Source organism: Apodemus sylvaticus, chromosome 10 (genome assembly GCF_947179515.1).
Source record: "Apodemus sylvaticus chromosome 10, mApoSyl1.1, whole genome shotgun sequence".
NCBI lineage: Eukaryota > Metazoa > Chordata > Mammalia > Rodentia > Muridae > Apodemus > Apodemus sylvaticus.
Window position 1 is genome coordinate 9,122,303 of NC_067481.1, and position 12,189 is coordinate 9,134,491.

The 12,189-nt window shown below is 49.1% G+C and overlaps 1 protein-coding gene across 6 annotated transcripts in view; it reads left to right on the forward strand.

Annotated features, from left to right (window-relative positions):
• Window positions 1–12,189, forward strand: part of Slc39a11 (solute carrier family 39 member 11) — a 438,334-nt gene that overhangs the window by 194,398 nt on the left and 231,747 nt on the right. For 5 of the 6 annotated variants that reach the window (XM_052196137.1, XM_052196142.1, XM_052196140.1 and 2 more), the window contains one exon: window positions 3,630–3,774. In XM_052196137.1, coding sequence (XP_052052097.1) covers window positions 3,630–3,774 — 145 coding nt within the window. The remainder of the gene's footprint in view (window positions 1–3,629; window positions 3,775–12,189) is intronic. The other variant, XM_052196138.1, reaches the window with a different exon arrangement.

A 12,189-nucleotide genomic window follows, 5' to 3' on the forward strand; every position in this document is an offset into this window, starting at 1 on the left:
CGTTAATTTGTAATCACATGGAAAGCTGTGAGGGCCCAGGCAGCCGGAATCTTTCAAAAAGCAGGACTTCTCCACATTAGGGATGTTGTCATTTATTGTCATTTGCTCTGAGGCTGTCCTGTACATGACAGGGCATTGAGGAACACCAGAAGAGCCACCCATGCCCACTGGAACAGCCAGAGATACCTATTTCTCTGTGTTCTTAGGTCTGGGGAGGGGAGACTAAAATCACCCAGTTAACTACCATTGTCCTATATCAGGCGGACTGACTCCAGGGTGTGCCCTGCTGAGGGGCTTCTGTTGGATGAGCTGCTTGGTGCACATGAAGGCACTGGTGTTTCCCCCGTAATGAAGTTATTCCCCACCCCACCACCACCTCCATCCTCCTCCCTCCCAGTTCTTCGTCAAGAGAAGCCAGCCATCACCCTTTCACATCTCTTACTGGGTGGTGATCTGTCAGATGCCAGCGGGAGATGGAGAATTAGGAATAATTAAGGCATATAAACAAACAAGGAGCTGAGACTCCGGGGCCCGAGGCTCATCACACAGACACCAGCTGTCACCTGGGAGGGGCTGCGTGGGGCCTTCTGCAGAGGTGTGGACTGGCTCGTTCAGTCTCTCCTCCACCCGGGATTCTGCCCATCTGTGGTGCCAGCCTTGACCATGATGCCAAGAGCCAGATGCCACTCAGTGTGACAGAGGGTGGATTCCAGGATTCGGGATAGAAGCTGAGGGCTGGGTGGGGCTGGCCAAGCAGGAATGGGGGCTTTCTCCTCCTTTCAGACAGGATAGTACTCTTATTAAAGTACTCCATAGAAAGTCTGAGGAACAAACAATAAAGACACTATAGGCACACGAGAAAACAAACAAAAATAAGACGTGAGGCACCCTGAAGTGCTTATGCTTAATATTTAATTGGAAAGAAATGATCAAATAAAATATCTGAGTCCTTAGGTTTTCTTTTTTCTTTTTTTGTTCTTGATCATCACGGCCATAAGAAAACAGAAAGAGGTGTGTGTGTGTGTGTGTGTGTGTGTGCGCGTGCGCGCGTGCCCTGGGACAGCCATTCTGTGATCTGCTGTCCGCTGTCATGCCCTCCCCACTGTGGTGGACTAAAAGCCTCGGAAACTGGGAGAAAAATAAATTCTTCCTCCCCTCTTTGGTCTTCTGCTGGGTGTCTTGGTAATGGTGACACAGAAGTAACAAATGCAGAAAACTAATACCAGGCCTGGGAGATTGGCGTGACTAACCCTGATTATACATCTCTCAAGCCTTTGGAACTGGCGTGTGGGGACAATTTGAACACATTTAGAAATGTGGGCTGTGGACATCCTAGAAGCTGTAGGCGGAGCCTAATGGGCGATCCTCCTGGAAGCTCAGGAAACCAGAATTGCACAAGGAGCTCAGACAGTAAAGGAGGGGCTGACTCATCGTATTCCTGCTGGGGAGGAACGCTCTGCGGGGAGTTGGATTCTTCATATTATAACCCAGCAGAGACACTTGTCTGCATTTCACCTACATCTGAAACTTGGTGGGAGGCTAAATTCAAATTGGGGCTGGAAAGATGGCTCAGTGGGTAAGAGCGCACACGCTACTCTCGAAGGGGACTGGAGCTTGATTCTCAGCACCCACTCACAAATTACCTGTATTTCCAGCTCCTGGGTATCTGATGCGTCTGGCCTCTCTGGATGTGTGAACACACACACACACACACACACACACAGAGAGAGAGAGAGAGACAGAGAGAGAGAGAGAGAGAGACAGAGAGAGAGACAGAGAGAGAGACAGAGAGAGAGAGACGAGAGAGAGGTGGATAGTTATTGTTTGCTGCTTTTAGCCAAATTTATAGTGAGGATCATGAGGAGAAAAGCAGAACAGAAGAATGTGAAACAGTGAAGTCTAACTAGAACAGGAGCTATCTGTGAATAAGAGGGGCGGAGTTTGCAAAGGGATTAGTTATGTTAAAGCGACACCAAACACTTTGCACTGAGACAACTGGATATTGGCCAGACCCCACTCCTAGCACACTCCAAAGTACCAACCCACAAACTCCTCTGAAGGAGTTTTCTTGTAAAATAGTGAGCACCTGGGTTTCCTGTTTGCACAGGGCTATCTAGGGAATTGTTTTCTTAGATTCTGCCACCCAGGCGCCTATAGCTTGGCCAGGCACATACAGGCACAGGCCACTTTTAGCTGTGGTCAAAGCTGGTCTGGTTATTTAACATTGTAGCAGACTTGGAAATTATCCATCCAGAATGCAAGACCAGCCTATAGATAACGGACTTACTGTCAGGATCTCCTGAGAAGCTGGAGTCTGTGAATCTGTCAGAGTGAAGCCTGAGCTTCAGTCAAAGACTGTAGGGTGTTGGGGATGGCGGGGCTATGGGCTGTGTGCCATATGCGCGGGGGGGGGGGGGGTGTGAAGCAGTACATAAGCCCAAGAGAAAGACTGTGTGCTGGAGGTAGTGGGGATGCAGATGGCTTGGCCATAGAGGTGGGGGTGCGGATCCGAGCCTACAGAAGCTCACATTAGGACACTGTGTGTCCTGGACACTGGATGTTGAGGTGTGGGATCTAATGTTTTCCTTGTTGGGGGTTCAGTCTTCCCCAACTATTCTCCCATTCCTCCATTTTGAACCTGGAATCCTTACTCTGGGCTTTTATATAGCAAGACATACCCTACAGTTTGATTTCCCAAGTCTACGAGGTGTCAAGAAGCTTTAGGTGTCAGAAGAGACTTTGAACTTTTGGGTGACGTTGAGACCATGACCTCGAGGCCTTTCAGGGGACAGAAGGCACCGTTTGGTGAGGAGCACATGATCCTTTTGCGTGCCAGGAGTAGAGTGCTGTGGCTTAACATGAGGTACCTGAGTGTCCTGTTGGCAAGTGGTGACCTTGCGGTGGTTGGCCTTCTCTGTTGACTGGATTCACTGTAAACTAGTGAGGCTTATCTGTTGGAGCGCCTGTGAGGGCATTTTTGAGAGAGGATGAACTGGGGTGGGAAGATGGGTCCTGTATGTGGGCAGGATCATTGTCTCAGCTCAGGACTGGGTGGGATAAGTGGAGAAACAGAGAAGGGTGGATTTATTTTATTTATTTATTTATTTATTTATTTATTTATTTATTTATTTATTTGTTTATTTTTGCTTCCCTGCTGCCGGGAAGCGAACCACATCACTCCGCCATGCCCTCTCTGCCCTTGTAGACTGAATCATCTAAAATAGCAACATTATCCTTTCCTCCCTTGGGCTGTTTGTCTGGCATTGTGTCACAGTGACCAGCAAAGGCAGCTACATGTGGGATGGATGGATGAGTGGCCTCATAGGTTTACTTTCTTAGGTCAGAATCTAAGGCTGTTCCACCAGGTATCAGCATCAACGGACTGTGTGTGGAGGAGTCGCCTGTTGGGAGATCAACGGCGACTCCTTAGATCTTGGATTTTGAAAGTTTCAAAGCCATGTTCCCCCAAAGCTTGTCACCTTCCTGACAGTCCAACCTGTGAGAGTTGGGCTGCGTCAGGTACTCAGCCCTGGTACTCTTAGCAGGACATGGGTCCTTGTGGGCCTTGAGGATGGGGAATCCCAAGGACATGGAAAAGGTTGTAGTGACACTGCTGCTTCTTGTTTCAGGGTGCTGCAGAAGACCCCCAGACGGCCCTGGCGCTGAACCTGGACCCCGCATTGATGAAGAAGTCTGATCCCAGGGACCCCACCGGGCTGCTCTTCCCAGAGAGCGAACTTTCCATCCGGATAGGTAGCACTGGGCTTCTTTCAGGCAAGCTTTCTGTTGCTGCTGCTGCTGCTGCTGTGCTGGGCGGGAGGGTCAGACCCAGGGCTGGTGGAAGGAGAGAAGGGAATGCAGGGCACCGCTCGCTCACGGTGGCCTCCGCCTTTTTTATCATTTGTTCACACGAACTCTTGCCCATTGTGCAAGCAGTCCTGACTGCTTTGTTGCCTTTCCAGCTTGGTGAATGGACGGGGTCACTCCGAATTGGATGGGGCTGACTTAGGTTAGGAAGGATGCACTTCTGTCCTTCCATCTCCCCATCCCTGATGAGCCCCGAGGAATTCCCTCTTGGCTTGTGTGATTATTGACTTTCTGATTCATCTGAGGAAGCAGTGCATACATCCGTCTCTCGCATTGTGTGTGTGTGGAGCCGGAAAACTTTAAAGACAACAGCAGCATCTTTCTCTGCTGATTTAGAGGGAAGGGTCTCTCCAAAGGAATCAGCTAACACTTCCTAAATCTCAGAGGGGCCCAGTATGTGCTTGGACTCTGCCCTGTGCAGCCAGAGCTCAGTGGCCTCTGTTCAGATTCTTCTCCGAACACATTAACCAGGAAAAGCCTTGGCGGCCTTCTCTCTGGTTGACCGTCTCTGCCTTCCGAAACTTCCCAGCTGAAATATAAGCAGGAAGTAAAATTCATCTAATAGGATCTCAAGCTAGAGAGGGTCAGACATCACAGCTGCCCTCTGCCGCCTGTAAGGCATCTCATTCCTACTCAGCCTAGGCCGCCTGAGGCTTTGCCTCTGTTCTCTCACAGGATTGTAGGCAAGGGCGATCTTCCATCAAACCTGTCATTTTTTTCATGCCAAGTCCTGACAACACAGGTACACAGGTCTCTCTGGGGATTCTCACTAGCAATTTTCTTTGCTCAACTCATGTTCGGCCTTGTGAGGATGGTGCAGCCCTAACCCAGAGTCAGTGTGGGGTAGGAAAGCTGGCCTGGCTCTACTGCCTTGTCTTTTAAGCCAAAGGAGTTGGGGGACCATGGGTGGTTTGTAGGTTTGTAGTGGTGGCTGTCAAACAAGGTAAAAACTGGCAAGTGTGTGCGCACAGACACACACACACACACACACACACACACACAGGGATATGGATGTACACATTGTGGAAGCCCGAGGGCAACCTTTACCATCACCCCCAAGAACTGTATACCTATTTGTTTGCTTGTTTTGTGACCTTCTAACCAAACTGGAACTTGCCAAGCTGACTGGGTAGGCCGGCCAGAGAATCCTAGAATCTGGCTTCTCTCCATCTCCCCAAAATGGGGTCGCCAAGCACACACCGCCATGTCCAGCTTCTTTTCTGTAGGTTCTGGGGTTTGAACTCAGGACCTCACAGTTACAAAGCAAACACTTTATAGGCTGGTTTATCTCTCTCACTACACAGTGGGCCTTTCCCAGGGAGCTTTGGGGGAGTTCTGGCTCTTTCCAGGCAACCCCGTGTTCAGTGGTGGGTTTGTGTAGGAGGGAGCTTCGGCCCTCTCCCCTGCAGCTGAACACCAGGCACAGCCTCTTACTAGGTTGCCAAGCAATCCTTGTGGCTGTTGCTAACTGTTCCTAACCCAGGCCCAGGTGCAGCCCTTGAAGATCATTTGCTCCCAGCTATCTCTTCTCACCTGGGTGCACCTGTGGGTGACATGCATCTGGGAACTCTCAAACCTGATAATGCTCATTCGCTGACTGGCTTCCTGTGGACCAAGCCTGGGGGGGACACTGTCTGTGCCATCTGGATTTGTCCTGTAGCTTGCTCGCTGTAACTGGAGCAAGGAGGCCAGCTTAATGGGCATCTAGTGACAAACATCAGCCTTTAAAAAACAATCATGCCACTGATATCATGTCCTTTAATTGGTTCAGCGGGAGGGGGGGGAGGGGAGTCAGAGAAGCCATGCCCTGGGAGGGAAGTTCAGCTGCCCTGGGTGGTTGCAGCAACCAAGCTGGGAAAAGCATTTATTAGACACTTTACTATCGATGGCTGTCGGTGCCTAACGCTTATAACATCAGCTATTCTCAAAGCTGGGGATATTTTGAGATGTAGCAAGGCTAAGACTTCCTTTATAACCATATTCTGTTTCTCTGTCTCTCTCTCACCCTCCCCTTCCCTCCCCTCCCCCACCCACCACTCACATATTTCTCTTTCCACTGTCTACCTACCTGCCCCCCCATCTTTTCCTTCTTCCAATTCGCCCCTCCCCCTTTTTTCTTTCTTCCAATTCAAATGTCATGGCAAGAGTTAAAAAGAAAGAGTGGTTTTACCTACAACCCCAAATCACTTATAGTTTAATCCTCCTACCAGGGACACAAGAGTTGGTTCTCTTTCCAGTGCAAGCCTCGGCTCAGGTTCCGATTCTGTTCCGGTTCCAGTTCCGGTTCCGGTTCTCGTGCGCCCTCTGAGGATTGCTGTGTTATGCCGCAGCCATGCTTGGGACGCTGTTCTGTACTTTGTGATTTTGAACTTGATCAGATTTCGTTACCATATGTGGCACTGTGAGGTCCACACTTTCCTGTTACTGACCACGACCCTGCATAATTATTCCTAGTGTTCGACGTTTGGATGAATTTCATTAATTTAGCTTAATTCGAGTGTTCTGCTGCTCTCAAGGACTTGGCAGAGAAGACCTTCTTGACTTGTGTGAACCGTTGTATGTTTGTATGTATACACGTATCTGGGGTCTGTATATGAGCACTGAAGGGTTCAGCAGCTTCTTAAATCAGCAGAACTCTTGTGTACTTGTGTCTGTTACTTTGAGTTCTTTGACAGTTTCACCCAAGTAGAGCTTATACTCTGGTTGCTCTCCGGACCCTGTTTTAGCCTCCGCCCACTTCTCTCAACCACTCCCCATCCCTTTGTCTTTGTCATGTGACCTGACCTATGTGTTTTTAGAGGGCAGAGAGCAGTGGCTTTTTATCGCAAGTCAGATTCTGTGTGACCCCAGTATGCCTGAAGTCTTGCACATCTGTGCTTCAGTGTCTCCCATCAACAGTTTTGAATTATCGTCCTTTTTAAGTTAAGGGAGAGTTCCCCCACTTCATCCCTTCTGGCTTGCAACCCAGATTTCATTAAAAGGGAAGGAGTGCCTGGCAGTGGTGGCAGCACACGCCTTAAATCCCTGCACTTGGCAGGCAGCAGCAAGTGGATTTCTGAGTTCAAGGCTAGCCTGCTCTACAGTGTGAGTTCCAGGACAGCCTGCAACACAGAGAAACCGTGTCTGGGGGGAAAAAGGTGTTTGTATGTGTGTGTGTGGGAGGTCAAGGGTGGGAATAAGGCATGGTGGATATTAAAATGTGCTGTGAGGAAAGAAAGGAAACAAAATAAAATATGGAGTGGCTTTTTTGGTGTGTGCAGAAGGCTGATAAAACAAAGAGTTAAAATGGTCGTGATGGTGGTGGTAGTGAGGAGGAAGGTGGTGAGGAGAAATGAGGGGCATGGTGAGGATGGTGAGGGGATGGGGGATGGTGAGGAGGATGGTGAGGGGGATGTGAGGAGGATGGTGAGGAGGATGGTGAGGAAGATGGTGAGGGGGAGGAGGAGGATAGTGAGGGTGAGAGGGATGGTGAGGGGGGTGGTGAGGGGGATGGTGAGGAGGAAGTGAGGAAGATGGGGAGGGGGAGTATAGTGAGAAGGATGGTGAGGGGATAAGGAGGATGCTGAGGGGGATGGTGAGGGGGATGGTGAGGAGGATGGTGGTGAGGATGTGTTAGCCAAGCGCTCTTTATCACTGTGGGTGTTTAAAACAAAGTAAATACATAACCAGTTGCACTTTCTTGAAGTGGGCTCCATGAATCCAGGAGGGGCAGTTGCCTGTCCTTGCTTATGGGATTGTTGTTGGAGGACACATCTTCAATGCTCATTCAGCTTCTGGAGCGTGTTGTTATATTTGGTGCAAGTAGCTTAGAACTCAGTTAGCCCTTGGCCTGCTTCCTTGCCTTCCTCTCTTTTTCCTGAGGTCAGCAGTGGTCTGGGAGCACTTTTTCTGGTGGCCCAGCCAGAAGGCAATGTGGTTGCATTTCCACGAACCTGACTGAGCTGCCCCCACAAAGCATGCTGGCATGTGAAGCAGAGGGAATGCCTTTTCCTCAGAAGTTAGACAGAAGGGTCTAGGAGCAGGGTAGCTTCTTCAGAGGCCTGGGCCTGGGCTTACAAGTAGCTGACTTCTCCTGTGAATGTTTAGCTGTCATGTGACAGTATTCCTGGAGAGATAACAAATGTCTACTCACCCCAGATAGGGCATTGACAATAGAGCAAAGTTCTGGATACCAAAGACCTACTTGGTGAACCAGTGTGCTTTGCTGGGGTTTATAGGAGCAAAAATGAATCAAAGACAGCTGTGTCACCAACCACACCCCAACATGGGTGGCAGGTCATAAGAACTGGGAACTTGGAGCACACCGCAGAGCCTGGAGGCAGCTCAGCAGGTGGCAGGTGTCCTTTGCTGGTGGCAGCTCAGTAGGTGGCAGGTGTCCTTTGGTGGTGGCAGTCAGCAGGTTCCTGCTTCTTCTTGGCTGCTTAGCTTGCTGAGAGTTATTTTCAACACTCTGCTTCTATGCTTTTGGTGAGGGAGGGAGTGAGCTAGTGAATCTAGTTGGTTTCAGGGACTTCCTGGAGCTACTTTGAGTTGCTTACCTCCTGACTTAAGGAGTTTCCCTGCAGGATGGATTGTTTCACTTCCCAGTAGAAAATCCTCCTGTTTCACCTTGTAAACATCCTGCTCTAAAATACCCTGTTGTTTTCTAAGACCCTGTGTCTTAAGAAATCCCCTCCTCCCCCCCACCCCCAGATGGAAGGGCTTAATTTAGAGGAAACTGCTACACAATATGGCTCTGTTTGCTTTTTTGTGAGGATTTGGGGGCCTATGGGATTAGGGCTTAGTCTTAATGACCTCACTTAGACTGTCTCCATGTAGAGTTCATCTCAGGATATGTGGGGTTAGGATGCTGGGCAGTAGGGAGGGATTCCCAAATCAGCCCATCTGTGTGAGATCCTTTCCTCATTGCTACAGAAACATAACTAAGAAAAGCAGCTCAGGGGAGGGCTTATTTTGACTCACAGTTTGAGGGTATTGTCGTCATGGCATAAAGTCATGGCTGCAGAGGCATGAAGCAGGTGGTCACATCATGTCCACCGTCACTCAAGGAAAAGAGGGAGTGGGAGGGAGAGGCTTGCGACTCCAGCCTCCAGCCTGGTGCCACACACGTTTAAGGTGTGCTTACCCTACTCAGTTATTCCAGTGTAGAAACATCATCATAGGCATGCCTACAAGTGTGTTTCCATGGCGATTCTAAATGCCACTGAGGTGACAATCAAGATCAACCCTTGCACCAATGTCTAAAGCATCTTCCCACAAGCAGGCATCAACCACAAGGAGTTCCACATGACAAGGAGACATGGCAGCTCTTGGTTCCTTTGAGATTGTTTGACTGTGGTTTGAGGCCCTGATGTCTGCTAGGTCTGTGTGGGCTAGTGTCGGAGAGTAAAACAGACTCCATCTTCATCAGAGCAGCCACACCTGCTTCAAGTGGTCATCCAGAGCAGGCCCAGGCACTACTGATGGCCAGACCTGCTCAGAGGAGTAGGGGGATGGGTAGGTAGGACTTCATCTGAAACCTAAGCTCCACCCACATGCCCCTTCATCTGTTTCTATATAATCCTATGCCAACTGTAGGTGGCCTCAGGCCTGGAGACTTGATAGATTATATAGTTTAGGGAAGGTTCACTATCAGGGAGTGCCCAGTCTGCAGCTCTGGGGGAGCCATCTTGACATGGTTGGAGGACATTTTCCGGTGAGACTACTTTGGGGTCCACATGCTCTTGTTATAACCCCTCACCCATTTGTACTCTGTAGCTAAGCCCCAATCAACTAAACTCTTTGCTTGCCCAGAGCAAATTTCAGAGGAGTCTTAACTTTGGTTTCCTTGTGACTGTACCGTCTCATCCTTTGCCAGCCACACACAGAGTTCTAGTTTCCAAGTGAAGCCTCGTTCTGAGGTTCCAGGGAGATCTGTATCCTGGCTGAAGCACCATTCCATGGGGCACATATGTCACCCCCAAAGTCCTTGAATCTTGAATATCAGGTGTGTGTGTGTGGGGGGGGGGAGACAGACAGAGAGAGGGAGGAAGAGAGGGAGGGAGGGAGGGAGGGAGGGAGGGAGGGAGGGAGGGAGAGAAGGAAAACAGGAGAGGGAGCCTCGGGAGTCTAATCCTGACAGTAATAGAATGAAATCCCTTTTAATTCACCTGAGTTTTGGAGCCCACTGCCTGCAGCTCTGCTTGAGGTATTCCTGAAGTGCTTCAGAGGAGTTAGGGTACTGCCTCCTTATGCAAAATTTAACATTTGCTTGGTTACCAGGCTTCTTCATATTTATAAGAGCCCGACACATTCATTTCAGCTCATAAGTCTATTAAACAGGGTAATGTGTTTTTAATGTGCACTCAGGAAACAACTGAGAAGCGGCCAGAGCCCCACCAGTCGGGTCAGGATCTTCCTGCCGGGTTTTTATTACTCAGAGATTTAGAGGGGCTGCTCCCAGAAACAGCCGACTCCGTCCTTTCCTGTATTATTTTGTTTTGTTTTGCAGCTGTTGATTGGTTTTTTTTTTCTTTTCAGCTTTTTAAATTCGTAAAATACAGGGTAGCATTTTGGTTCAAGTATTTAGGACTTGTTTTCTTCTTCCTTGGGTGCTGGGGAAGGGGTGGTCAAGCTCAAGGTCTAATGCAGCTAAGCCAGTGCTGCACCCTAAACTACTCCCCAGCCTCAGAGCTTGTGGGATCATCATTAGGGTTTTGTTTTTTGTCTTTGTTTTTTCCTACATGTTCACCCATAGCTTGGATTCTTTTTCCTCTTACCATTGTTATCTTGCCCGGGGACAAACCAGAAGCTTCTTTTGATCCTGTTAAGACTGGAAGTAAATTGATGCCGCTTCCAGCCTGGGAGATAGAAGGGACTGAGGGAAGGAGGCACAGAATTGGGTTTCGAACTCAGGTGAAGTTCCCAGTGGCACTGTCATCTGACCTGGGGTGGGTGCAGCCCCGCCTTGAGGAAAGGGGATGGTAATGGGGTCGGTGACTTGCCGGCTGACCTGGCTTGTGAGTAGACCCTTGCGTGCAGGCCTTCTCACTCCTCTTGGCAGTTGTCATCCTAGCACTGTGTTCCACTTGCTTCTTTGAATGCCTCCTCTGTCTGGATCAGAGGAGAAAAGCAGCCCTTCGTATCCAAATCTAAATCAGTGTTTCAGAGGACCATGCTTTGGAGGGCTGGAGCACTTTTGGAGCTGTACATTCGGAGACCAATGGTTCTGAAACAGAAGCAAGTCTCAGCTCCCCTGCTACATCTATCCTAAGTGAGGGGGGGGAGGGGGAAGGCAAGTGTCATGGAGGATAAGAGGGAGAGTGTTACGGTGCTCCTTTACGACAGGCCTGGCTCTGGGAATCTCTGTTCTCCTCTCCAGGAAGCAGGGCTTGCCTGCTGGACTCATAGAACCACACTGGGCCTTGTCAAGGTTTGGTCCAGTCAGCCTTAGTAATGAGGGGGTACATTCTTGCCTGTGAGGAAGACTCTGTGCTGTGGCCATTTACATGGGACCTCTGCCCTCAAGGAGACTCGCATCTCCCTGGAAAACAAATGGGACCATTGGCCTATGTAAGTTTTTTGAAGTGAGTCTGAGTTTCCTCAGGGATCAGCACATAGTCAGTCTGCATATCCACCAGTACCTCCCATCTCCTGCTTCTCTGTCCCATCTGTCCTCGTGTGGACTCAGGCCCTGTCCACACTAAGGCATCAATGTTTATTCCCTTGCCTTTAGCCAGAAGCCACACACAATGGTCTGAATCCTTTCTAATATGGTTGATGTATACCTTGCTCATAAACAAAATAAACAAAACAAAACCTTTAGATTATAAATGGTCAGATTCCAAGCTTCATGACCATTTTAAGACTATGCAGTTGTCTGGGAGATAAGAGGTATTTATGAGATTCATGAAATGTATTTTAAATCTAGCTCTGGAGGTGTTTGCCTTTAATTCCAGCACTTGGGAGGAGGCAGAGGCTGGTGGATCTCTGTGAGTTCAAAGTCAGCCTAGTCTATATAGCAAATTCAAGGACAGATAGGGATGCATAGTATGACTCTGTTTTGAAACTTATTTTAATTTAAAATATATAAACAGCTCTCTTCTTCTTGCCCATGGTTCCATGAGTTATAAAAAATGCAGTTTCCTAACCACTCCACAAGTGGGTAGAAGACAGTCCCAACACCTTCCCAAATTACCTTTGGCCACAGAGGGAGTCAACTCCAGCCACTTCTTTAACCCTTGCTTCTGTAGTTTCTCTCCTCCCAGGACGATATGTGAATTCACGTAACCTCCCCAGCCAGACTTCCTTCAAGTAGGACCATGCATTTGAGAGCACTTCATG